The sequence below is a fragment of the Helobdella robusta genome, assembly GCF_000326865.2.
Source record: "Helobdella robusta unplaced genomic scaffold HELROscaffold_31, whole genome shotgun sequence".
In the NCBI taxonomy this organism is placed as follows: Eukaryota; Metazoa; Annelida; class Clitellata; order Rhynchobdellida; family Glossiphoniidae; genus Helobdella; species Helobdella robusta.
This window is the reverse complement of record NW_008704544.1, coordinates 509,689-532,872: the sequence shown is the minus strand read 5'-3', so window position 1 is coordinate 532,872 and position 23,184 is coordinate 509,689. Positions and strand designations below refer to the sequence as shown.

The 23,184-nt window shown below is 32.8% G+C and overlaps 5 protein-coding genes across 5 annotated transcripts; all 5 read right to left on the bottom strand.

Moving 5' to 3' along the window:
* Positions 1–749: 749 nt before the first annotated feature.
* HELRODRAFT_174825 (hypothetical protein) lies at positions 750–1,357 on the bottom strand (the record flags this gene model as incomplete). Its single annotated transcript, XM_009022265.1, has 3 exons — positions 750–929; positions 1,010–1,138; positions 1,262–1,357. 3 exons carry the CDS (start codon positions 1,355–1,357, stop codon positions 750–752), a joined length of 405 nt encoding a protein of 134 aa, XP_009020513.1.
* Positions 1,358–3,021: 1,664 nt separating this feature from the next.
* On the bottom strand, positions 3,022–3,588 carry HELRODRAFT_81835 (hypothetical protein; the record flags this gene model as incomplete). Its single annotated transcript, XM_009022264.1, has 3 exons — positions 3,022–3,207; positions 3,291–3,419; positions 3,493–3,588. The coding sequence occupies 3 exons, from the start codon at positions 3,586–3,588 to the stop codon at positions 3,022–3,024; spliced, it is 411 nt and encodes a 136-aa protein (XP_009020512.1).
* A 1,768-nt stretch (positions 3,589–5,356) lies between these two features.
* Positions 5,357–6,650, bottom strand: HELRODRAFT_81819 (hypothetical protein; the record flags this gene model as incomplete). Its single annotated transcript, XM_009022263.1, has 4 exons — positions 5,357–5,408; positions 5,673–5,800; positions 6,262–6,390; positions 6,555–6,650. 4 exons carry the CDS (start codon positions 6,648–6,650, stop codon positions 5,357–5,359), a joined length of 405 nt encoding a protein of 134 aa, XP_009020511.1.
* A 1,436-nt stretch (positions 6,651–8,086) lies between these two features.
* Positions 8,087–9,483, bottom strand: HELRODRAFT_174822 (hypothetical protein; the record flags this gene model as incomplete). The annotated part of the gene is made up of 4 exons (XM_009022262.1): positions 8,087–8,144; positions 8,607–8,734; positions 9,075–9,203; positions 9,394–9,483. The coding sequence occupies 4 exons, from the start codon at positions 9,481–9,483 to the stop codon at positions 8,087–8,089; spliced, it is 405 nt and encodes a 134-aa protein (XP_009020510.1).
* Positions 9,484–11,715: 2,232 nt separating this feature from the next.
* Positions 11,716–22,835, bottom strand: HELRODRAFT_174821 (hypothetical protein; the record flags this gene model as incomplete). Its single annotated transcript, XM_009022261.1, has 19 exons — positions 11,716–11,975; positions 12,161–12,379; positions 13,419–13,539; positions 13,859–14,113; positions 14,447–14,568; positions 14,709–15,027; positions 15,128–15,322; positions 15,431–15,786; positions 16,117–16,443; positions 16,704–16,794; positions 17,050–17,246; positions 17,512–17,679; positions 18,185–18,372; positions 18,630–18,717; positions 18,871–19,023; positions 19,340–19,525; positions 19,778–20,037; positions 20,311–20,451; positions 22,747–22,835. The coding sequence occupies 19 exons, from the start codon at positions 22,833–22,835 to the stop codon at positions 11,716–11,718; spliced, it is 3,735 nt and encodes a 1,244-aa protein (XP_009020509.1).
* Between the last annotated feature and the right edge of the window lie 349 nt (positions 22,836–23,184).

The following is a 23,184-nucleotide window of genomic DNA, read 5'->3' as shown; positions in this document are numbered from 1 at the left end:
AATGCAAGCTGTAAAGAATTATGAAAATTGATTTTTAAAGACATTGGTTATTAATTTGGAAACAGGATTGAGCAACGTTAAAATGTTTTTGATGTAATCATATTTAAACATAATTTAATTGACATTTTCTAAAAGTTAATTATTAAAAATGAAATCACACAGTATAGGTTCCGTAATATGTTTCTTGAACTGAATGTCATCTGAATCGTGTTTCAATAATTTTGTTGCTGTCCTCAAAATCATCATTTGTTTGCATACATAGTCTATAAATTTCAATTGAATTTATAACCAGACCGGTCGCTGTTTTTGTATGAACGATTGAATATTAGTAATAAATTTTGGATTGACGACGATTCGGTGTTATAATACGTTCGTATAGAAAGATACCACAATGTACCATCTGACTTGGAGCTTTTGTTAAACTTGTTTTTAATGGGATCAATTTTTTTTAGTAAGGTAAGAAACAGTTGTTGACACTTTCTAAATCATACAAAGTAGCTCCAAACTAGGGTCATTTTCAGTATTTCAGACCACGACTTCAACTAAATTGCATTCAATCAAACTTGTTAAACACACAACCGTTATTTTATTATAAATTTTTCTTATGAATGTATAAAATTATGAGTTAAATTTTGAACAGCGTGTTATTAATTAAAGCATTTTTGTTAATTTTTGGTACAAATAAACAAGAAGAGAAGTTAGATTTGAAACATTTTATTTTGTATCTTCAGTTAGAATTATACTTATAATTATAAATGGGTCTTGTATTTGAAGTCGACGGTCTTGATGTGGCCGACCAACCATTCCTTAGCGCCTTTGATATCAGCAGCAGCAACCGGAACCTGTCCCGCTTTCAATGCGGCTTCGAAAGATTCGTGAATTTGCTTGTGAAGAGGCAGATCGCCATAATGAGCAGCCTCCATCATTCCCTGGAAAATTAATTGTCAAGATTTTAGATTCATAGTTTTAAAAATTTTGTAAAAGCCGAATCGATGAAAAAACGAGAAACCTCTTCGAATCTGAAATGTTTTTCGATGACATCTTTAAGGTGAGCGAAAGCAGAAGCGTCAGCAGGGGCAGCGCAGACGTCGAAGATGGCCTTGAACAATCCTTTGTGTTGCTCGTCCAACTTCTCATACTGCCGGTTCAAATATTTAATTAATTTGACAAATTAATCTAAATTTATAAATTAATCAAATTACACAAATTAAACAAGTTAAATTAATTAAAAATGGATTCCGAATTCGTATGAGATACATACATCAACCAAGAAAGAATCATCCCACACGAACGGCTCTGGGACGTCTAAAGCCAAAGTGGCGGCAAAGCAGACAGCAAGGAGGACGAGGAACTTCATCTTGTTCTTTACAAGCCTGAATCTCAAATTACTTGAAAATTTGATTTCAATAAAAACATCTCAACTCTCCCTCCTTATATACCTTCTTAAGTGTTCATCAAATTTTATCACGTCGGCTCGAGCACATATCAAACATTGTACCTCTACGTAGAGTCCAACAGACCTGCTCAATTCATGATCAAGGATTCTTTGGATTCAGATGGAATGATTAGGATGATATGAAAGTGTCAAATTTGGAATTTTATAATAATTATAATGTAATTGCTCACACACATACATACACATACAAACACACACGTACATACGCACACATATATACATGCACACATACATACATACATACACACATACATACATACATACGTAGGTTAAAACCAAAACATTATTATTATCATTATTATTAATCTTACTATTACTTGTCTTAATTCTTTATATTACAAATGGATTAACACTTTGATTGTACATACGTAGGTACGTAAACACGTACGTACATACATATATATATACTTACATACGTAAATACATACATTCTTACTGACATACAGACACACACACGCACACTCACAAACACAAATGCAAATACACAAAAACAAAAATAGGCATGTCGTCTCTTTCATTAAGGTAGTTTTATGACAACGTTTGAATAAACCAGCCAACGTGTCTTAATTTATTATTAGTTTTTATTTAGGCATGTATAAATTGCAAAGTTCCAAATCTAACCATGATTATTATTATTATCATTATTATTAATCTTACTATTACTTGTCTTAATTCTTTATACGAATTTAACTTATTTTATTTTACTTGTAAAACAAAATTCTGTTATATTTTAAAAAAAATGTTCATTCTTCCGAGTTTATTCCGAGTAATTAAATTTCTAAATGGGATTTTTTATACAAGTTTCTTGCCACAAATCCCTAAAAAGAAGTCTAATCAACTTTGGTGGAGAGAACCAAAAATTTAAAATGATTAAATTTTCACAGGAGAGGGAAATTCTCACGAGAAGGAACAAACCCTCACGGGGAGGCCAACATTTTGAAGGGGGGATTTTGTGAAAGTGTCGCTGCCGACATCTTTTTTGCCTATCACCTACAATTTTTCGTCGATTTTACACAGAAAACGGTCCTTTACCTGACTAACATTAAAAAACTGCTCACAGCAGCGGAAGCACTGGTCCCTCCGGTTCCCTCCTAGAACTGGCCCTTAGGTGTGGTTTAACCAGCAACCACCCATTACATAAGTGCAGCTGACTAAGATCTTTTTGCAATTGAATTCAATCTCTGCAACTGCAGTGTCAGGCACGTTAACCATTGCGCCAACGTAAAATTAGCAAAATGTGGTTGAAATAGCCGAAATTTTTTTAAAAAGTTTATCGAGACACGGACCAAAATGCAACAACTAGATGACGCCTGGCTATTTAGCCTAGTATTTAAATTAGTTTTAGTCTTAGTTGGTGGTGTATAGAAATACAGTTTAAATAATATATTTTAGCGAACTCAAAAATATAATTTTTATTTTTAATATTTTATAGAACACTTTAATTATAAAATGCATTCATCATATATTAAATAAGGAATAAATTATTAAAAAATTTCAACTCCAAAATGCATTCCTCATCTGTTAGATCCAGATTAAATTATCCAGAATAAGTTATCCGAATAAAATTATCCGTGCAATTTGCCCTTGTACTTGAAGTCAACGAGCTTGATGTGGTCGACCAGCCACTGCTTGGCGCCGGTGACTTTCTCCGAAGATATTGGCACTTGGGAGGCACGCAGCGTTGCTTCAAAGTCTTCGTGGATTCCTTTGTGTGTGGCCAAGTCAGCAAATTGGGCCTCTTTCATCATATCCTGTAAATATTGATTGAATTTGTTTTATTCGTTTCAACAGTTTTTAAATATTTTTTTGCTTGTAAGAAAAAAAAATGCGAAACCTCCTCAAATCTGAAATGTTTACCCATGACACTCTTCAAATGTGCGTAGGCAACTGCCTGAGATGGGTGCTGCTCAACGTCAGCGATGGCCTTGAACAATCCTTTGTGCTGCTCGTCCAACTTATCGTACTGTTCACAAATTATTAAAGTTATTACATATTCCTAACTGATGATGCAATAAAAAATGAAAAGAAATACTCACAAAGACCCTGAAGGACTCATTCCATTTGAATGGAGCTGGGATCGGTTCAGCCAAACAGACGACGAAGCAGGCAGCCAGTGCAATGAGGACCTTCATATTGTTCTTCCCGCTCTTCTTTTTCTAAGTTTAAATCTCAAAATGTTTGAAAATTTAATTTTAATTTGACCACGAACTCTCCATCCTTATATATTAAACAAAAGCACAAACTTTGTCTCGAAAAATTTCAAAACCTCCAAAGTTAAAATTTTTCCCGGCATAACGTAGCCTATAACAATGCATGGTTGATATGAGAACTGAACTACAGCTCTGCATTTAAAACTGGATCGTGGATTCGGCTCCTGCTAGGGTTTATCCTTGAGCACATTTTTGGTTCAGCCGTAAATAATTATTTAAAAATCATTAACCCATGTATTTATTTCTATGTTATTTTCAATGTCTATTTTGTTGTTATTGCATACTTGAAAATTTTATTCAGTTAAACTTCTCTCTCGCTATCGAACTTTGAATCTTTTCAAAAATGTGATGAATTTTGTTTTGTTAAAAATATGTAGTGAGTGTATTATAGGAATAACAAAATCAGACACATGTTGGCATAGGGACTGGCCTTGAGTCAATCCAGGCTCCAAGTGTATATGTATTCCAATCCTCTTATAATTATCAGTTATATGTAAGCAATCTCAAATCATTTCGTGTACTGAACTGTGTATGTTGTGCTATATGTTGCAATAACTCAATAGGTGACGCCGATGTGGAAGTAGATAATGTTGTTTGGGAGTTTTGTAAAGTTTAAAGATCATTTTTTTTATTGGTTTTAAAAAGTATCAGCAACAACACACACATACACACGTTTACACACACGCACATACACACACAAATACACACATAGACCCACAAACACACACGTACAGCACTAACAACTATGCCTAAAACATGGCATCAAGGTCAGAGCAATAGCAGGGACAGACGTCTTACAATTCTTTCATTTCGAGAAAGTTCTCATTGTTTGCCTGACTGACTCTGTCTATCTGACTGACTGTCTGATTGTTTGTTTATACCAACCGACCAACTAACCGACCAACCAGCCGACCAACCAAATGACCAATCAAATCGAATAGATACATGTAATTTTTTTTATTAACAATGTGTGTAACCCTATTTTTTTGTTAACATTTTTATACTTAGCCAAAAGTTATTTGTTCGATTTTATCTCAAAGCCTTAGATAGACAAATTGTTTCGTCTCGAAATTCATTTTTTTGTCTCGAAATATAGTTTATTTTGTTTCGAAATACTTTTTTTTTACAAATTATATGATTATAGCCACAAAGCTTGTGTGTGAATATATTTAAAAAAGAAAAGTGATAAACGAACGTAGATATAACTATCAAATTAAAATTTTTTAGATTTTAAAGCTGACTTATTATTGTTTGTATGTGTGTGTGGTGTGTGTATGGTATATTCATGTGTGTGTGTGTGTTTGTTTGTTTGTGTGATGTGTAAGTGTGTGGTGTTTGTTTGTATGTGTTTTTGTTTACTTATGTGTGTGTGTGTGTGTGTGTGTGTGTGTGTGCGTGCGTTTCGGATTAAGCACTAACTTTTGTTTTCGTGTTAACATAGATTAGAACTTGTATTTTCGTAGTCTAGATATGTTTAAGTTTTTATATAAATTTTTTTTAAAGTAAAAATCGACAAAGACAACAACTAGTTGAAAATTTCATGAGATTTTATTAAAATATTTTCATCTATATATAAAAATTATCGTTTAAGTAGGTAGGTAGGTAGGAAGGTAGGTAGGTAGGTAGGTAGGTAGGTAGGTAGGTTGTTATGCTGGCATGTTGTTTGTTGTAGGTTTAACTCTGGTTGAGTTTACAGTTTGCCCTTGTATTTGAAATCAATGCCCTTGATGTGGTTAACCAGCCTAGGGAAATAAAAAAAATTTCCATTTTAATTTTTAAAATTCGTTGAAAAATCTGATAAATTTTAATTAAATAAAAATCATGTAGGTGATAAAAAAGTTTGAATTTAAATTTTTCAAACTAAAGACTGGAAAATATATGCAATTGTAAAACTTCAACTAAAACAAACATAAAATATATAATTAAATAGATAAGATAAATTTGTTAATAAATAAAATTGATGAATATATAAACGAAAATGAAAGGATTTTATAAAAGAAACTGACCACTCCTTTGCGTATTTAACTTGATCACGGGTCACTGGAACGTGGACAGCGTCTAATTTGGCTTCGAAGTCAGCGTGAATTTTGTGATGTTCATCGTATTCTTCGTATTTGGCATCTTCCATCATTTTCTGAAGTGAAAAAATTATAACATTACGATGAATGATGATGAATTATATAGTGTGAATTATGAATTATAATTGTGAATTAGGATTCGTGTTTATAGTGTTCTGTAAACTATTGTTTGTAAATAATGAGTTGTGATTAATAAAATATGATTGAGAGTTCTGAATACGATGATTAATGATGAACTATATAGTATGGATTATGAATTATAATTGTGAATAAGGATTCTTGATTATGGTGTTCTCTGAACTATTTTTTGTGAATTAGGAGTTGTGGTTAATGAATTATGATCGAGAGTTGTGAATAGTAAACATAATTCACGATTATTAATATGAGAAGATCATAACGTTGTATTGCTAACTTTAGAAGAAAAATTGTTACAAATTTTTTCTTAAAATGAAACTAAACAAATCAAATGAAATCATAAAAATTAGGGAAAATAGACAAACAGAGAGAAAGGACAAACCTCCTCATCTCTGAAATGTTTCTCGATGACGTCATCAAGATGTTTCAACTTTTCGGCGTCTTCTGGGTGCCGGCAAACCTGGTAGATGGCCTCGAACAGCCCCTGATGCTGCTCATCAATTTTCTCGTACTGTTTCGTTGGTTCAAATGTAGAGTTTTGTGAAATTTAATTTCGAAACGAAAAAAAAAATTCTGAAATTTTAAAGATTTACTTTCTACAAAAATGTAACTAACAATTTTAAACTTTCTTTCTTTTTTTTAAATTTCTAACTAAAATTCAGCTTGAAAACTAACAAAAACTTTGAAGGACTCGTCCCATTTGAATGGTCTTGGGATATCAAAAGCCAAGCAGACAGCCAGACAGGCAGCTAATACAACGAGTATCTTCATGTCGATGCTGTTCCTTCCAACTCTGAATCTCAAATTGTTTCAAAATGTGATTCCAATGAACTTTTGTTAGTACCCCCGCCCTATTTATACTAATTAACACTTCAAAGGTTAATGAAGTGACAGCGTATGTGTTTGTGTCTCAGTGTGCGCCTGTATGTGTATGTGTATGTGTGTGTCTTTGTGTGTTTGTAATAACACGTAACAACGTTACAATGTTCATTTCAAAAGTCTAAATTGTTTTTCAGAATCTTGATGTAAGATTCGCTCGCCCGATGAACTGTCATTAAATTGAAATGGAACGAGGTTCGTCTGTTGGCGCGCGTGTGTTCGGTAGGTAGGTAGGTTTGTTTTAAGTTTATGTTGCATGTGTATATGTCTTTGTGTCTGTGTGTGTCTGTATGTGTATCTGTATCTGTGTGAGCATTTGTGTCTGTATGTCTGTGTTTGCGTGTGCGTGCGTGCGTGTGCTGCCTCTGTTTATTTGCCCTATCTAACTTTTTATATCCAATACTAACTGAATACTAAGTGAATTGTATTAACTTGAATAAAAAATATTTTGTTTTTCGCTTTAAAATAATTTATATTTTCAATTTAAAAATGCATATTCATTGAAGTTTGACAGTAAAAATAATTAATTTCATATGTGTATGATTATGGATTTTGTTAGCATATGTGCTCTACTATTTTACCTATGCATGTACCTTAGTACCTTAGTGCCTCTTATAATATAAGGTCAAAAAAACTCTCTCTTTTTTCTCTCTCTCTCTTTCTCTCTCTCTCTCTCTCTATTCCTCTTTCTCTCTCTCTCTTATTTGTATGTGAGTGTGTTTGTGTGTGTGTAAATGTAAGTAATGTCTTTGTGTGTGTGCGTATGTGTATTGAACTTCATCCGTTCATTCGCCAAATGATTAATTAATATAACGATGCAAAGTTTGAATTATTATATTATTATTATTATTATCACGCACATCCACATCCCACCACATAAATCGACACCAGAGGACACATACACACGCACACACACCAACACACACGTATTTACGGCAATACGTTCAAATTTACTGAATTCTTGTTTTTGAACAACTCTCCCAATTTCAAAACAAGAAATTGTTTTTTCAAAGTTTTCAAATTTGGTGGGAAAGGCGATACATACATCCATTTTTTCAATTCATTTGGAATAAATAAACCAGCAGGAAAGACATTAAAACCCAACTTTAATAGTCTAATTGATAAATTAAACAATACAATAATATAATAAATTAATTAAAAAATGTTTTCATTATTGCATAAGTCTACTTTTGTTCGAATACATTTCTAATTCAAGAAACTGTTTAGTCGACCAGTCAAATTTGAGATGGTACTTATCCACCAATTAAATTTACGATATCAATTATCCACCAATCAAATTTAAAATATCAATTTTCCACCAATCAAGTTTAAGATGACAATTTGCCCTTGTATTGGAAGTCAATGCCCTTGATATGGTTAACCAACCTAAACAATTAAAAATACATAAATTATTAGTATTAATGCTATAAATACTATATAGCGGTTTGCTAGAGTAGTAGTTAAGTTGCTTGGCTCTGCTGTTACAGTGTTGTTGTTGTTGTTGATGATGATGATATGACATCACAAAGAAATACTACAGAAAATTGTATAAATAAATAAGAAAACAAGCGCTAAGTAAGGATTCATCGTGGTGGTAAAGGAGTGGCCTGAATGTTATTTACAATTATCAAATTTTGCAAAATTTTAAATAAACTTTCGCCAAACAGACCAGCAACATGTTTCATTTAAAAGTTCAACACACCATTGTTGCTATCATAAGAATCGCAACAGAATAGTAACTACGATAGTAACACATTACAGCAGTAGCATCAACATGCAAACAATTGAATAAAAAAGTACCCTCCCTCCCTCCCTCCCTCCCTCCCCCACTACAACAAATGCACCAACCAATCCTTCATGAAAAAGATTTGATATCCCTGAACGGGTGTATGGATATCTTTGATCTCGGATTCGAAATCCGTGTGCATCCTTTTATGGGCCGGCAGGTTTGCGTAGCCCACTTCCTCCATCATTTTCTAAAAGTAAAAATTTATATCAACTTGTCGTTCACAAATTTTGGAATTCTTTAAAAAGGGGAAAGGTGTGTCCCTAAATGTCTCTCTTATCCACATCTACATCCATATTTTGGGGGTGATCCTGCCCTGAACTACCGTCTGGCAATTATTAATGTCTTATTTGGGGTAAGTTTGGCTTTGAAATCTAACTTCTTTTGGCTTAAGCCTTTGTTGCTTTTATATATTTCCGAGTTTACTTATTCTCATTATAAGAAATTTATCGGGATTTATTTAATATCTTTAATATAGTACATAAATGATACTAAATAGTAGTAATAATATGAAAAAAGAAAGTGAATACCTCTTCGAATCTGAAATGCTTATAAAAGAGATCTTCGAGGTGGGATATGGCCGCGCCGTCAGCTGGATTCGACTGGACATCTGCAATGCCAGTGAACAACTTTTTGTGCTGCTCGTCTAACTTATCGTACTGCCACATAATTAATTGATTAATTATGAATTAATTATGATCATAATTTTAAAAATTAATTATAGTTGAATATAAAAGTTTTAAAAATGACAATACCCTTCTAATTATAACTTAATTATAGATGATATTTTCATAATAATTGTAATCGTGTTATATTAAAAATAGAAATATAATATATACATACAAACACCCTGAAGCTTTCATCCCATTGGAATGGATCAGGAATAGGGTAAGCCAAAGAAGCGGCGACACATGCGACTAAAATGACTAAGACTTTCATTTTGGTTTTTCTACTGAATTTGATTTCGAGTTGTTTGAAATTCGATTTCAATGAAGATTCTGTAAATTTTCTTGCCTATATACCAAAAGCGTACATCAAATGTGCAAAGTTTTGTATAAAATTTCGATACTTTTCTTAAACTATTTTTAAAAAAAGCTGTTTGGCTATAGTCGTCTCAAAATATCTTGAAAAAATTTGTTTGGCTCGCTTTTTCACGGACGAATTCATATGAGATGTAATCTTTCGACTGTAGATTCGTGCTTGCTTGTTAATTTTAAATTATGTAATCGTGAACTAGAAGCATCAAACAGTTATTAAAGAATAGAATTAAAAAATGTTTGACAAAAATAGAACGTTGGTTTTCAGGATTCCGTCAACGGTTCAAGGCTGGAATGTACATTTTTGTAATGTTATTATGATTAGCACAGCCATCCTTGAGTTTGGTAAACAAGTTGTCAGTTATTTATAAAATTTGCAGAGATAAATTGTCAGAATGATTTATCATGGTTTGGTTATATGAAAATTTCGTGACTCTTTTGCTCTCTCTTTCTTCTTCTCTTCTTTCATTTCCTTCTTTAAAAATTAAAAAATGACGTTCTTAGCTTATTATTTTCCCGCTGATTTAGCTAGAGTTGAAATAAAATATTATATTATATTTTATATTATAATTTATTAGAATAAAATATTATTTTCCGAACTTTGTCATCACCATTCACTGTAAAATTAAGTAACTTCAATGACACCCTGACTGACAGCCAGATCAATTTTATTATTTAAAAAAATATATATATAAGGCGATTTCAAACGAAAAAATAACAATAAAAAAATGAATAAATTATGTTAATTAGCTAACTAATCAATAATAATTATATAATAATTATAATAATAATGATAATAATAATAATCAAACCAAAGTATTTATACAATGGTCTTTATTGACGAAAACGAGATTTTTGATATTATCGCAGTCAATAGCTTTACTATTGTTATTGTAATTATTATTATTATTGTAATTATTATTATATTTATTATTGTTATTATTATTATTATTATTATTATAGATACGTATATTAATGCTGACGTCATCGTCGTCGTCAAATGTAGTTAAGTCGTCGACGACGCTGTTTGGCCAAGAGTTGATGACGTCATTTAGGTTCAGATTTTCTTTGGTTAGTAGTTCTTTGGGGTTGTTTAGCTTCTGGAGACATCTATATAGAAGATATAATTATAATAAGATGGAGAAAAAGAAAATAAAAGAAAAAAAAGACAAAGAAGAAGAAGAAGAAGGAGAAAAAGAAGGAGAAAAAAAGAAGAAAAAAGGAAAAAAAGAAGAAGAAAAGAAGAAGAAGAAAAGAAGAAGAAGAAGAAAAAGAAAAAGAAGAAGAAGAAGAAAAGTGTTGAAATTATGACAGAGGTGACGGTGATGATGATGATGAAGACGACGGTGAAGATGATGATGAAGACGACGGTGATGATGATGCTGACTGATAAGGATGATAATAAATTATATTTATCAAAATAATTATGATCTATAATAATTATAATTATCAACAGACACCTTCTATCTTCGTCAGAGTTTGCCGACTTGCAAACTGCTCCCTTATTGAATGACGATCTCTCCTTACTGCGAACTTTGGAGGAAAAAAATTCTTCCATCAATCTATCAACTATCAATCCCTCACACACACGCACACACACACATAAACACACACACACATAAACACACACACACATACACAAATTACACAGACCTATATATATATATATATATATAAGAAAGAGAAAGAGTGAGAGAGAAAGTGAAAGAGAGAGAGATACTTTTCACACACACACACACACACACACACACACACACACACACACCCGAATAAACGTTTTTCTTCCACGCAATAATGAAAACAGTGAACGTGAGGACGATGACGACGACGACCACAGCCACCACACCGACCACCGCTACTATCCACAAAACGCTTGCTGCCGCTGACGCGCTTGTCGACTGAGAAGCTGCGATAATGACGATGGTGATGATAATAATATGAGGAAATAAAAGACATTTTTCTCAATTTCTTTTTATTTTATTTGGCTGGATGGATGATTTTGGATGGAGGAATGGATGAGTGATTGAATGGATGAATGAATGAATAATGAATGAATGAAGAAATGAATTTAATTGTTATTATTTTTGTTGTTTATATTAACATCTAAAAAATAGTTATAGCCATGGAATTAATGTTAACCTCCATTAGTGCCATAGATGAACGGGATAATTTTTGAGTCGGCTTCAATAGTTGAGCAATTTTCCAACCTGGACACCCCTACAACTTTGAAATGGTATAGTCCATTTTGTAGCTGACCAATAGTTAGCCAGTTGTCATAATGTGTCTCGTTGTATGTTATTACTTCGTCAAAATCGTTTGTTGTTGTGTTGTTGTTGTTGTTGCTGCACGGTTTTTCATTTAACCACGGGCAAACTTCTGACCAATCACGTCCATCTAAATTAATTTTAAAGATTAAAAAAACAAATTGAACTTAACTTTACTAGTAAGAGAAAAATAGAGGAAGAAAAAGAGAGAGAAAGAGAGAGAGAGAGGAGAGAGAAATAGAAAAACAAACGATAAAGAACAATAGAGAGAGAGAAAGAGAGAGAGAAATTATTTTAAAAACTTGGAAAACTTACTAGAATCTTGATCGTCCGCTCCAACATATTTATATCTGACACAAAAATCACTAGCTACATATTTATCATTACCAAATGATGATGACGACGATAGTGATGATGATGATGGTAGAGCTAATGGCGATAGTAGCGAGTGTGGTGCCGTCGAAGGCCACCACCCAACAAAAACCCTGTCATCTTCAAGCATTGATATGTTCCTTATCATTGGGGCATGTGGCACTGTGATTAAGAGTATTTTACATTATTATTTTTATTTTTGTTACTATTATTAATATTTTGTTATTATTTTTATTAATGAAAAATATTTTGTTATTATTTTTATTAATGAAAAATATATTTTTTTATTTTTATTTATTTAATAATTTGGATTCTTCACAGCCTTGGATCTCTTTGTTATCGAACCCAGTCAGTACGGCATAGCAAAAAGCCAAACATCTCTAAATCTCCAACAAAATCAAACTATCCGCATATAAAAAAATACAAAAATAAACATATATACAAACATAAATATGTATAAATTTATGAATGTATAACTTAACCAGCCTGAGAACTCTTTTGTAATCACATTAACTTTTGAAGCTTTCCCAACGTAATCTGTTAACGTTGTTAATGAGGTAACGCCTATGATGTAGTTGGTACTCGGTTTGAGGTATTTTACTTTGTATAAATAGATGTTTTGTTTGTTTGTATGTTTGTCAGTTCGTTGTTGGTTTGTTTGTTGTTGATTCGTTTGTTGTTGGTTCGTTTGTTGTTGGTTTGTTCGCTGGTTTGTTTGCTGGTTTGTCTGTTCGTTTTCAACGTTCAATAAAATCCTCCTTCTGGATTGATGTTCATTTAGTGGCAGAGGACTGGTTACGAAGTTTTCATCTACAAATTATTAAAAAAAATTATGCGTAACTATCAAAAGTTTTATAATAACAATTAACCATTATTTACCGATAATTAAAATTTCGTAATACTGGATATTCCCAGAATAAAATGGATTCTCCCGCCAGTAGAGTTTTACGTGCGTTGGTCCTATTTCTACCACTTTCAAATCAACTATGGATTTTGGCTCTGTTTGGATGGATGGATTGATTGATGGATGGATGGATGGATGGATGGATGGATGGGTGGATGGATAGATGGATGGGTGGGTGAATGGATGGATGAAAGAATGAGAGAGAAAAAAAATGAACGAACGAACGAGCGAACGACTAACAGACACAGACTAATGAATGAGTGAATGAATGAATGAACAAACACATTCAACACGAACCATCATCTTTAAGAACAAAGAATAAAGATTTCTTTGTTGGTCCCTTCTTTGTTGTCGTCATCACGCATACGTCTGCTAATAATTCTATGTTGGTCCAGATATTCTCAACTGTAGCGCTTATCTAGATATTTTTGGTTTTTTGAATTTTTTTTCATTGACTTTTTGTTTATTCATTCATTCATTCATTTAATCATTATTTAATTATCTAACTAATTATCTAGTTAATTAATTAAATCATTTATTCATTCATTCATTTTCTTTCTTTCTCTCTCTCTCTCTCTCTCTCTCTCTCTCTCTCTCTTTCTCTCTATCTTACTCAAACATATAAACATATTCACTACTAAAATTATACGGCATAAACTTTCTAAGACAACAACAAAAATAATAATAATAATGAAAATAATGATAATAATAATAATAACAATAATAATAATAATAACTTCGCCTCGTTTGTCATCAACATATCCAGGTATAATGCTATCAAATGCTAGACTAAAATCATCATCGTCGTCGTCGTCGGGATCGTAATTCTTATTATTGTTGTTATTATTATTATTATTGTTGTTGTTGTTATTATTATTATTATTATTTCGATGTTCTTCTAGTAAATACCCGCATTTTTTCTTCCTATCATTCGGTATGACGACTGTCTTTACTATCACGTTATCGGGATTCGAAACTTGAATGATTCGTAACTGTGAATGAATGAATGATTGAATGAATGAATGAATGAGTGGTGAATGACTGAATGAATGAATAAATGAATGAGTGAATGACTGAATGAGTGAATGAGGAAATGAATGAATGAAGAAATGGAAAAAAAGAATGACTGAATTTCTGTATCAAAGTTTCAATGCTTAACATATGAATGTATGAATGAATGAATGAATGAATGAATGAATGAATGAATGAATGAATGAATGAATGAATGAATGAATGAATGAATGAATGAATGAATGAATGAATGAATGAATGACTAAACAAACAAACGAATGAACGAATGAATGAACGAATAAATGAATTTATACCTGATAACCAATCACAAATGCTTTCAGAGAATTTTGCGCAGGTTGGTCCCACATAAATGTGACAGTATCAGATGTAGTATCACTGATTTGAAACTTCAAGTTACTCGCTCTCCACATTATTTCTATATTTATGTTGCATAAATATTAGTAATAATTATGAGTAATTAATTAAGTAATAATTAATTGGGTGAATAATTAACACACACACACACACACACACACACGCACACGCATACGTTGATTTTACAAATTCTCCACTAACTTTCTATCTCGCCAGAGAATCCGTATCTAAAGTCGTCGCTACTTAGTTCAACCTTACCAACATCATTGGCCGCTTGAACGATGATTTTGTATCTCTGAAATGTCGGCTGCCCGTGTATCACTAACTCACTTTGTGCGTGATTCCTAATTATTATCGAATTCATTTTTGATAAAGATTCCGCTAACGATGATGATGATGATGATGGTAGAAATGATGATGATGACGACGACGATGATGATGTTTCAAGGTCATTTCCGATTGGTTGATAATAAATGACGTAATGGAAGTTAGGGCCGTTGACGTCATCTTCAGATAGTGGCTGTGTGGTCGTTTTGGTTGGTTAATAAGCGCTATATAAATTTTCATAATAATAACAATAATAAAAACAATAATAATAATAACAATAATAATAATAATACCTTCCATGTGATGATCAGTTGATTTTGTCCATTCATTCTTACACATACATCAGTCGGATTTTTGCTGGGTTTTGAAGGTAAGGATTTGCAAAAATTGTTATTATTATTGTTATTATTATTATTATTATCGTTGTTGTTGCTGCTGCTGCTGCCGCTACGATCGTTGCTCTCGCCGATACCGTTGCTACAGCGAACCTAAGAAGAAAAACAACAGCCCAACAATAAATAAACTGAAAAATTAATAATAATTATTATTAATAAAATAAATAATTATAGTCATAATAATATTTAATTCTCGCCAACCTTGAAGGCGTAACTGTTCCAAGGCGTGATGTCAATAGTTTCGCGGACAACCTCGTACGAACGATAATGCTTCGTTCTGTTGATGTAAGTCAACTGCTCAGTCATAATTTCGATAATATCTTTGCCATAATTTCCATTGTTATAATTATTATTATCATTGCTGCTGTTGATGTTGTTGTTGTTATTGTTGTTATAACTGTTGCTGTTATTGTTGCTGTTGTTGTTGTTTTTCAGCTTAATTATGACGATTTGGCAGAACTTTATGACGTCATAATTATCGAATCCGACGAGCCAATCAAAGGTAGCAGTGTCAGACAGGCAGTTAAGGTTGCTGATCGTGGGCGGTTCTGGTTTATCTGGGGTGGGAAAGTTTTTTTTATTGGTTTTTCGTGAAATAACCCGATTCGAATCGATATTATTACGATACCGTTACGGTATGATATTACACGGTGGAATGCAGTACGTTTTAAATACAATGTATTACAATACAATACCAGTAAAATACAATACAAAGCGATAGGATACAACATTGTAGAACACAACACAAACACGAATCGATACAATTTACTACAATCAATTAGCTCGCCATACCATACAACTAGATACAAATACACCGATCCAAATTTACAAAAAAAAATTTGATTACAATTTCACTCAAACAAAAATACAAAAACACCCCAAGATACCTTTCAAGACAACATTAATAGCGTTAGAGAGCATGTTCTCATCAACATTAGCCCAATCAGTTCTGCACCTATACACGCCAACATCATCCACATCAGCAACGCTGATGACGATCTGAAAGTTTGATAATCTCTTAATCCTTTCCTGGTGATTAACATTCAATCTCTGATCATTTTTAAACCAGATGATTGGGATTGGATGGCTCGTCTCTGGTTGGTGCTGGTAGATGTTGTCGGGACGTTTTATCGGCGTGAAAGGGCAAATTAGGGTTAAAGGCTGGCCTCTCTTGAATGATATTAAACTTGCTGACGGAGCTACGCTTAATCGTTCTGTTTTTGATTATTTTTTGAAAAATTTTACAAAAGTTTTAATTTAATTTGGGCAATATATCTTGGTCATATATGTAAATTTATTTTTTATGTTTTTTGGTGTGACGTCATGGTGAAATGGCCGTGGTTTTGCTGTGACCGAGTTTGAATGCAGTGATTCACGTGTTTTTGTTGCCGATGTTTCTTTATAATAAAAAAAAACATTAAAAGAATCGTAATTGGTTAATTAATTTTTTAATTATTGAAAATTCTCTGTGCACCTCTGATAGTGAGAAGAGCAGAACTCGTTGCAACAGCAATCTTGTTGGAGGCAGTGCAATTGTACCAACCTTCGTCACTTTTCTGCACGTCCTGACAAAATTATTATTATATATTTTATTATTATAATAATTGTAAAATATATAATATTTTATATTATTAAAATTATAATAATTATAAAATATTATAGTTATAATCAAATTGTAATATGGTAGGGTGCAGTTTCAATGGAAAGTTATTAACCCGAATTATCACATGCTTGGCTGAGAAATAAAACTAGTATAGAAAGAGAAATTAACAAAAAAATTATAATTATAATAATATTTTTAATTATAATTTAATATATACCGTGATTTCCAATGACCCGTTGAGATGTTTGATGTATTTATTTGGGTCATGAAGGGCGTGGCTATTGGACGATTTCGACCAATGAACGCGAGGTAATGGCGACCCATTTACTTTGCAATGGAAGATGGCGTTTTTGGAGCGCATTCCGATTAGGAGTTCTAGATTTTTCGGCTGGATGGTTATAACTGGTTCGGATTCTGTGAACGGAGAAAAAGATTTGTCGGGCTCCATAAAATTATATTAACAATTTTTAAAAATTAAATCCAAAACCATTATACATTAGATACAAAACCTTTAGATGAGTGTGTGTGTGTGTGTGTGTGTATGTGTGTGTGTGAGTAAGAATGTGTGTGTTTGTTTTTGTGTGTGCACCTGTGTGCTTGTGTACTACACTCTACTTCAAATGAATCTCACATTTTAAAAGGAAAAAAATTGCCACCACAACATAAAATGCGGGCTAACCGCGAACAACGATCCTTATGTTAGCAAGGAGGTAGTCATGCTTGTTGCCAGCCACGCACTGCACGACGCTGCTGACGTCTGCAGTCGCTTCGTGAATTGTCAGCTCGTCGCCAGCCGCCACATACTTGGAGAGTTGTTTATTATTTGCTGTTGTCGTTTCTAATGAAGCTGTAATATGAGTTGAAAAGTTTTAATGAGATAATTGGATAAAACATCGAATACAAATCTACTCACTCACACACACACAGACAAACACACACACACGCAACCAAACCATCACACGAAGGTTTATAAATTAAGTAACTGAAAAACTTGGAACTGGAATGACGAGCAAACCCACTACTAACATAACGGCCTCCCATTAACAAACCACGCCACACGTGAACTTGGGACCGAATGAACTTGACACCTGATCGACACGTTCATGTCGCTATCTATCTCTAATTTTTGAGGTGGGGGTCCAGTGTTTACGGGCCAGCTAGGTGGCGCTAGAAAAATTAATTCGCGCTAGAAAATCTATTTCTTTTAGATGTGACTAACAAAAACTATATATATATATATATATATATATATATATATATATATATATATATATATATACATACATTTCACATTTATTTAACTTTAAATTCATTTTTTTCAAATTTCACCGACCCAAAATTGAAGAACTAACATTCAATACGGAGACTGATGTGACGACTTGCACGGTGACCCGCGACGCCACTGACCACCGCCCTACATTCATACACGCCAGCATCAGCAACATCCGCTCTCTCCAGATGCAGACGATTTCCGCTTGTCAGGAATTTTGATTCTTTTGTGCGGGAAATTATTTTATGCCACGTGACATTTGGAGTCGGGCTGGAGAAGAGGGGGGTGGTTCGAGGTGTTTAAATGTGGGGAAAAAAATGTGTAATAGAAATTGAAACAAAGCCAAAAAATAACAACTGAATGAATAGCTATCCTGAGCAATTGTTTAAAAAAATTAATCTTACCAACTAATTAACAAATTAATGAGCTGCCTAATAAGCTAATTAATTAAACAGTTAATTAACTAGTCAATTAATCAATTAAGGAAGTTTTTAAACGAACTAAAAACAATTTAATTTTTCACTCACAATCCGGCAAATATGCATTTAAGAGTTTTACTTCTGCCAGAGACTGCAACGTCATCTTCTGGTGTCGACCATAACAATTTGGGAGGTACTGGAAAAATATTATAACAAATAATTACAGTTTTATAATGTTACAGATAATTATAGTTTTATAATATATAATTAATAATAATAATGATTTTTTCGTAAACTTTTTCTTAATATTTTTTAAAAGTATACAATCGCAGAAATTATAGTTAATAACCATCATGATCATTGTTATCGCTAGCCCCGTCTGGCTCTAACAGACTGGAGCAACCGAAGAGGTAGATGTTTAACATCTCGTTAAAGACGATACATAGCAATTGCTTGCTATTGAGAATGTCGGATCGTCTGACATCACTGACGTATAGGTTTCCTGTGTGTGTGTGTGTGTGTGTGTGTGTGTGTGTGTGTGTGTGTGTGTGTGGGTTGTGGGGTCTGAATTCAAATGATTTAGAATAACTTTAAAAGGCGTTTTTTGTTGTCTTTGATTTTAATTTGAAACATAATACCTGATCGTATGTATGTATGTAGATTTATGTGTGTGTGTGTGTGTTTGTTAATTAAACTGTTCAATAAAGAAACACAAAACGGTAAGGATACTACAAAACTCAAAACTATACCAATACAGAAAACAGTAAACACAAAACAATACAAACATCACGCAGAGAATAATAAATACACCATACCACCTTGGAAATCTATATCGATTCTATGATCATCAATGATGGATTCTGGTAGAAATAAATCGTTCTTCAGGGCCCAGAAGATATTTAACCTTGGATGACTGTCTGGAAGATCGCATTTGATAATTAGGGGCTGGTTCACCTTGACCTTGTGTATTTGGGGAGTGCCTGATTTGCGGAACTCGTTCACGTCTGTAGAGGTTTCAGTTTCATTTGTTCGTTCGTTCGTTCTTTTATTTGGTCGTTCGTTTGTTCGTTCATTCTTTCATTCCTTCATTCACTCACTCACTCACTCATCCAACCGTCTAATTACAACGCATATTTTTTTTATAATTTGTGTTAATGAGTTAATAATAATAATAATACTAACAATAATAATAATAATAATAATAATAATAATAATAATAATAATAACGGTGAATTTATTTAGAAGACAGCACTAACAAGCCATAGAGACTGCAATGTATCTGGAGGCATAGGTTCCAAATCTTGTAGCAACTAAACATTGGTAGCGGCCAATGTGGCGAGTTGTGGCGTTTCTTATTGTAAGGAATCCATTGATGTCGTTGATGTGAATGTTATTGTTGTTGTTGATGATGTTGTTGTTGTTGTTGTTGTGTTTTAGTTGTTGTTTTTGGTTTCGCGAGTTCGATGATGCTATTGCGACAGATAGTATTTCAGAATCATTTTTCGTCCATGAATATCTACCCATAAGCAAGTACAAAAATATACATATGAATATCCATAACACAAAATATACAAAGTGAAAACATAAGAACGGACGCATAACAAACAATACCTAAATACAATTAAATATATCTAAATTATTATCTATCAATAGATAGCGTATCAATGATACTTATGTGGTGATACTAAAAGTTTAAGAACACATTCAAATGCAGAAATAGACACGTGATACAAATATATCTAGATATCTAGATAAATGGTAACTATATCTAAACCTATATCAACAATACCTATCGACAGATATAGTATCAATGATACTTCCGACTCTATCGTTACTTTTAATCAGGCATTTCAGAATGATCGTTTGGTCTTTGATGAAAATGATATCATCATCGCCATCTTCATAATCGTCATCATAACCGTTGTTGTTGCTGTTGTTGTTGTTGTTAATGTTGTTGTTGTTGTCACTCATAACGTTATTACCTTTGTTACCTTTTAAAAAAATTTTGAAATGACCAAATTAAAAAAAATATTTATGTTGTGTTTGTATATAAATATGTGTGTGTGTGTGTGTGTGTGTGTTTGTATGTATGTATGCAGGCATGTATGTTTATGAATAAACACAACTAATTTCATTTTGGTATGTGTGTGTGTGTGTGTGTGTGTGTGTTGGTATGTATGTGCATAATGAGATAACTACTAAAAATAATAGTAATAATAGTATAATAATAGTAATAATATAATAATGGTAATGATGATGATATTGAAAGCACTACTTACCAAATGATAAGGATGATGATTGAAGAAGAAACAACAACAACAACAACATCATCATCTGAAACAACATCATCATCTTCGGACTGGCAAGAGAAATGAAATGATGGTTGTTGTTGTTCAGATGGAGCGTTGTTACGTTATAACATGTTGTGTGTGTGTGTGTGTGTGTGTGTGTGTGTGTCTGTGTGTGCGTGTGAACGAATGAGTGAATTAATGAATGAATAAATAAATGGATGATTGGATGTATGAATGAGTTAGTGAATTTTCAAAATGGGTGAAATGATGAATGACTTAATGAGTGATTGGATAGAAAAATGAATAAGCTGTAGTAGTAGTGTAGTAGTAGTAGTTGTAGTAGTAGTAGTAGTAGTAGTAGTGTAGTAGTAATAGTAGTAGTAGTAGTAGCAGCAGCAGCAGCAGTAGTAGTTGTTGTTGTTGACGATAAGAAAGCTGACGAGTCGACTCCCTTGGTTTACACTTCATAAGCACTTTGATGGGAATGTCTGCGTGGAGATAATAATATTTGAAACTTAATTTATAGGAAAAACTAAAATATATAAATACATACATACATACATACAAACAAACATACATACATACATGAAAAACATACAAAAAACAAGCAGACAAACAGTTGAACGGAAATACAAAAAAAAAGAGAGAAAGAGAAAGAGAGAGAGAGCGAAAGAGAGAGAAAAGGAGGAAGAATGAGAGAAAAAAAAAAGAAAAAGTTATAAATCACATAACATATCCATGAAATTGGACGTAATAAGGATGTACATGAAGATGAAGATGTTGAAGTTGATGATGACGACGACGAAGATGACGACCATGATGATGATGACGATGACCAAGATGATGAAAACGATGATAATAATTTTCCATTGGTATAGCTTTGTTCCATCGGTTGTTTTGCTAATGGAAAGGTTTAGAGTTAAACACACACACACATACACATACATACGTGCAGACCACACTAATACACACACATATACATACGTACATACCATACGTACACACCTCCACACATACAAACATACAAACATACATACAAACATACATACAAGCAAGCATGTACAAGTACATAACATTAAAGAAATCGTAGTTGCAAGTGCAGTTATGGACAGTTAGCACTGCAAATTGAATCTAAAAACAAATTTAAAATGCACATGTTTTGCATACGGTCACAATCACGTACACACACACACTGATGTGTACATATACACACATACATACGTACATACACTACACACACACACACACATACATAGACATGCATACACGCACATACATACACATGCATACACACGCACATTCCTACAAACATATATACGAAAGAGAACTCCAAGACATATTTAAACTTGTTCCTTCACAAACATAGGCACGTACACACGCACATACACACGCAAACACACACACAAACAAACACACGCACACACATGCGTAATACACATTTAAAAAACCATAACAGTAAACACAAATACTTGTCACCATAGAATATAAAAACAAATAATCATCTCTTTTTTGATTTAAATTAAATTAAAATGAAATAATTAAAAACAAAGAAAAATAAACCCCGAAGTATTTTTTTTCACCGCACCTATTCTATGTGATTCAGTTGAGTTAATGAAGAGAGTTGCATTAATCAAATCAGATATGGATTAAAACTACACATGCATCCGTAGGTGCAAATTCATTGAGTGCGTGTGTGTCAGTGTGTGTGTGTGTATGTGTGTGTGAATTGCGTTAATAGATGCACTGACTAAAGTTCATATATTTGTATTTGAGGGTATGTTTTGAGTATGATAGTTTGTATGTGTGATTTTATTGTACGTTTGCAAGTATGTTTGTCTGTATGGGTGTATGTTTGTTTGTATGGGTGCATGTTTGTTTGTTTGTATGTTTGCACGTTTGTATGTTTGCCTGTTGGTTTGCATGTTCTAGAAAACCTTTCCTTCAACGACATGCTTTCCGCAAGAAACCATTTAAAAGAAACATAATTTGAAACTTTATCGTACACACACATCTGCATGCACATTCGGTGTATGTACTCATCAGTGTACTTCTGCTGCTGCTGCTGTGGCTACTACAACTACTACTGTTGCTGTTGTGGCTACTTCTATTACTACTGTTGCTGCAATGCTACTACTACTTATATTATTACTAATATGTACTGCACAGTATATTTATATTGTACATTTGTGTTGTACTAAAACAGTACATATTATTATATAAGTAAAACATACATGGTTTGTTGCATCGTCTTAACTGTTTTATATGCCTGTATGTGTGTGTGTGTGTGTGTGGTGTGTGTGTGTGTGTGTGTGTGTATTGATAAAAAATACCATAAAAAAAACATCAAGTGAAAAAAAACAATATTTTCAAAA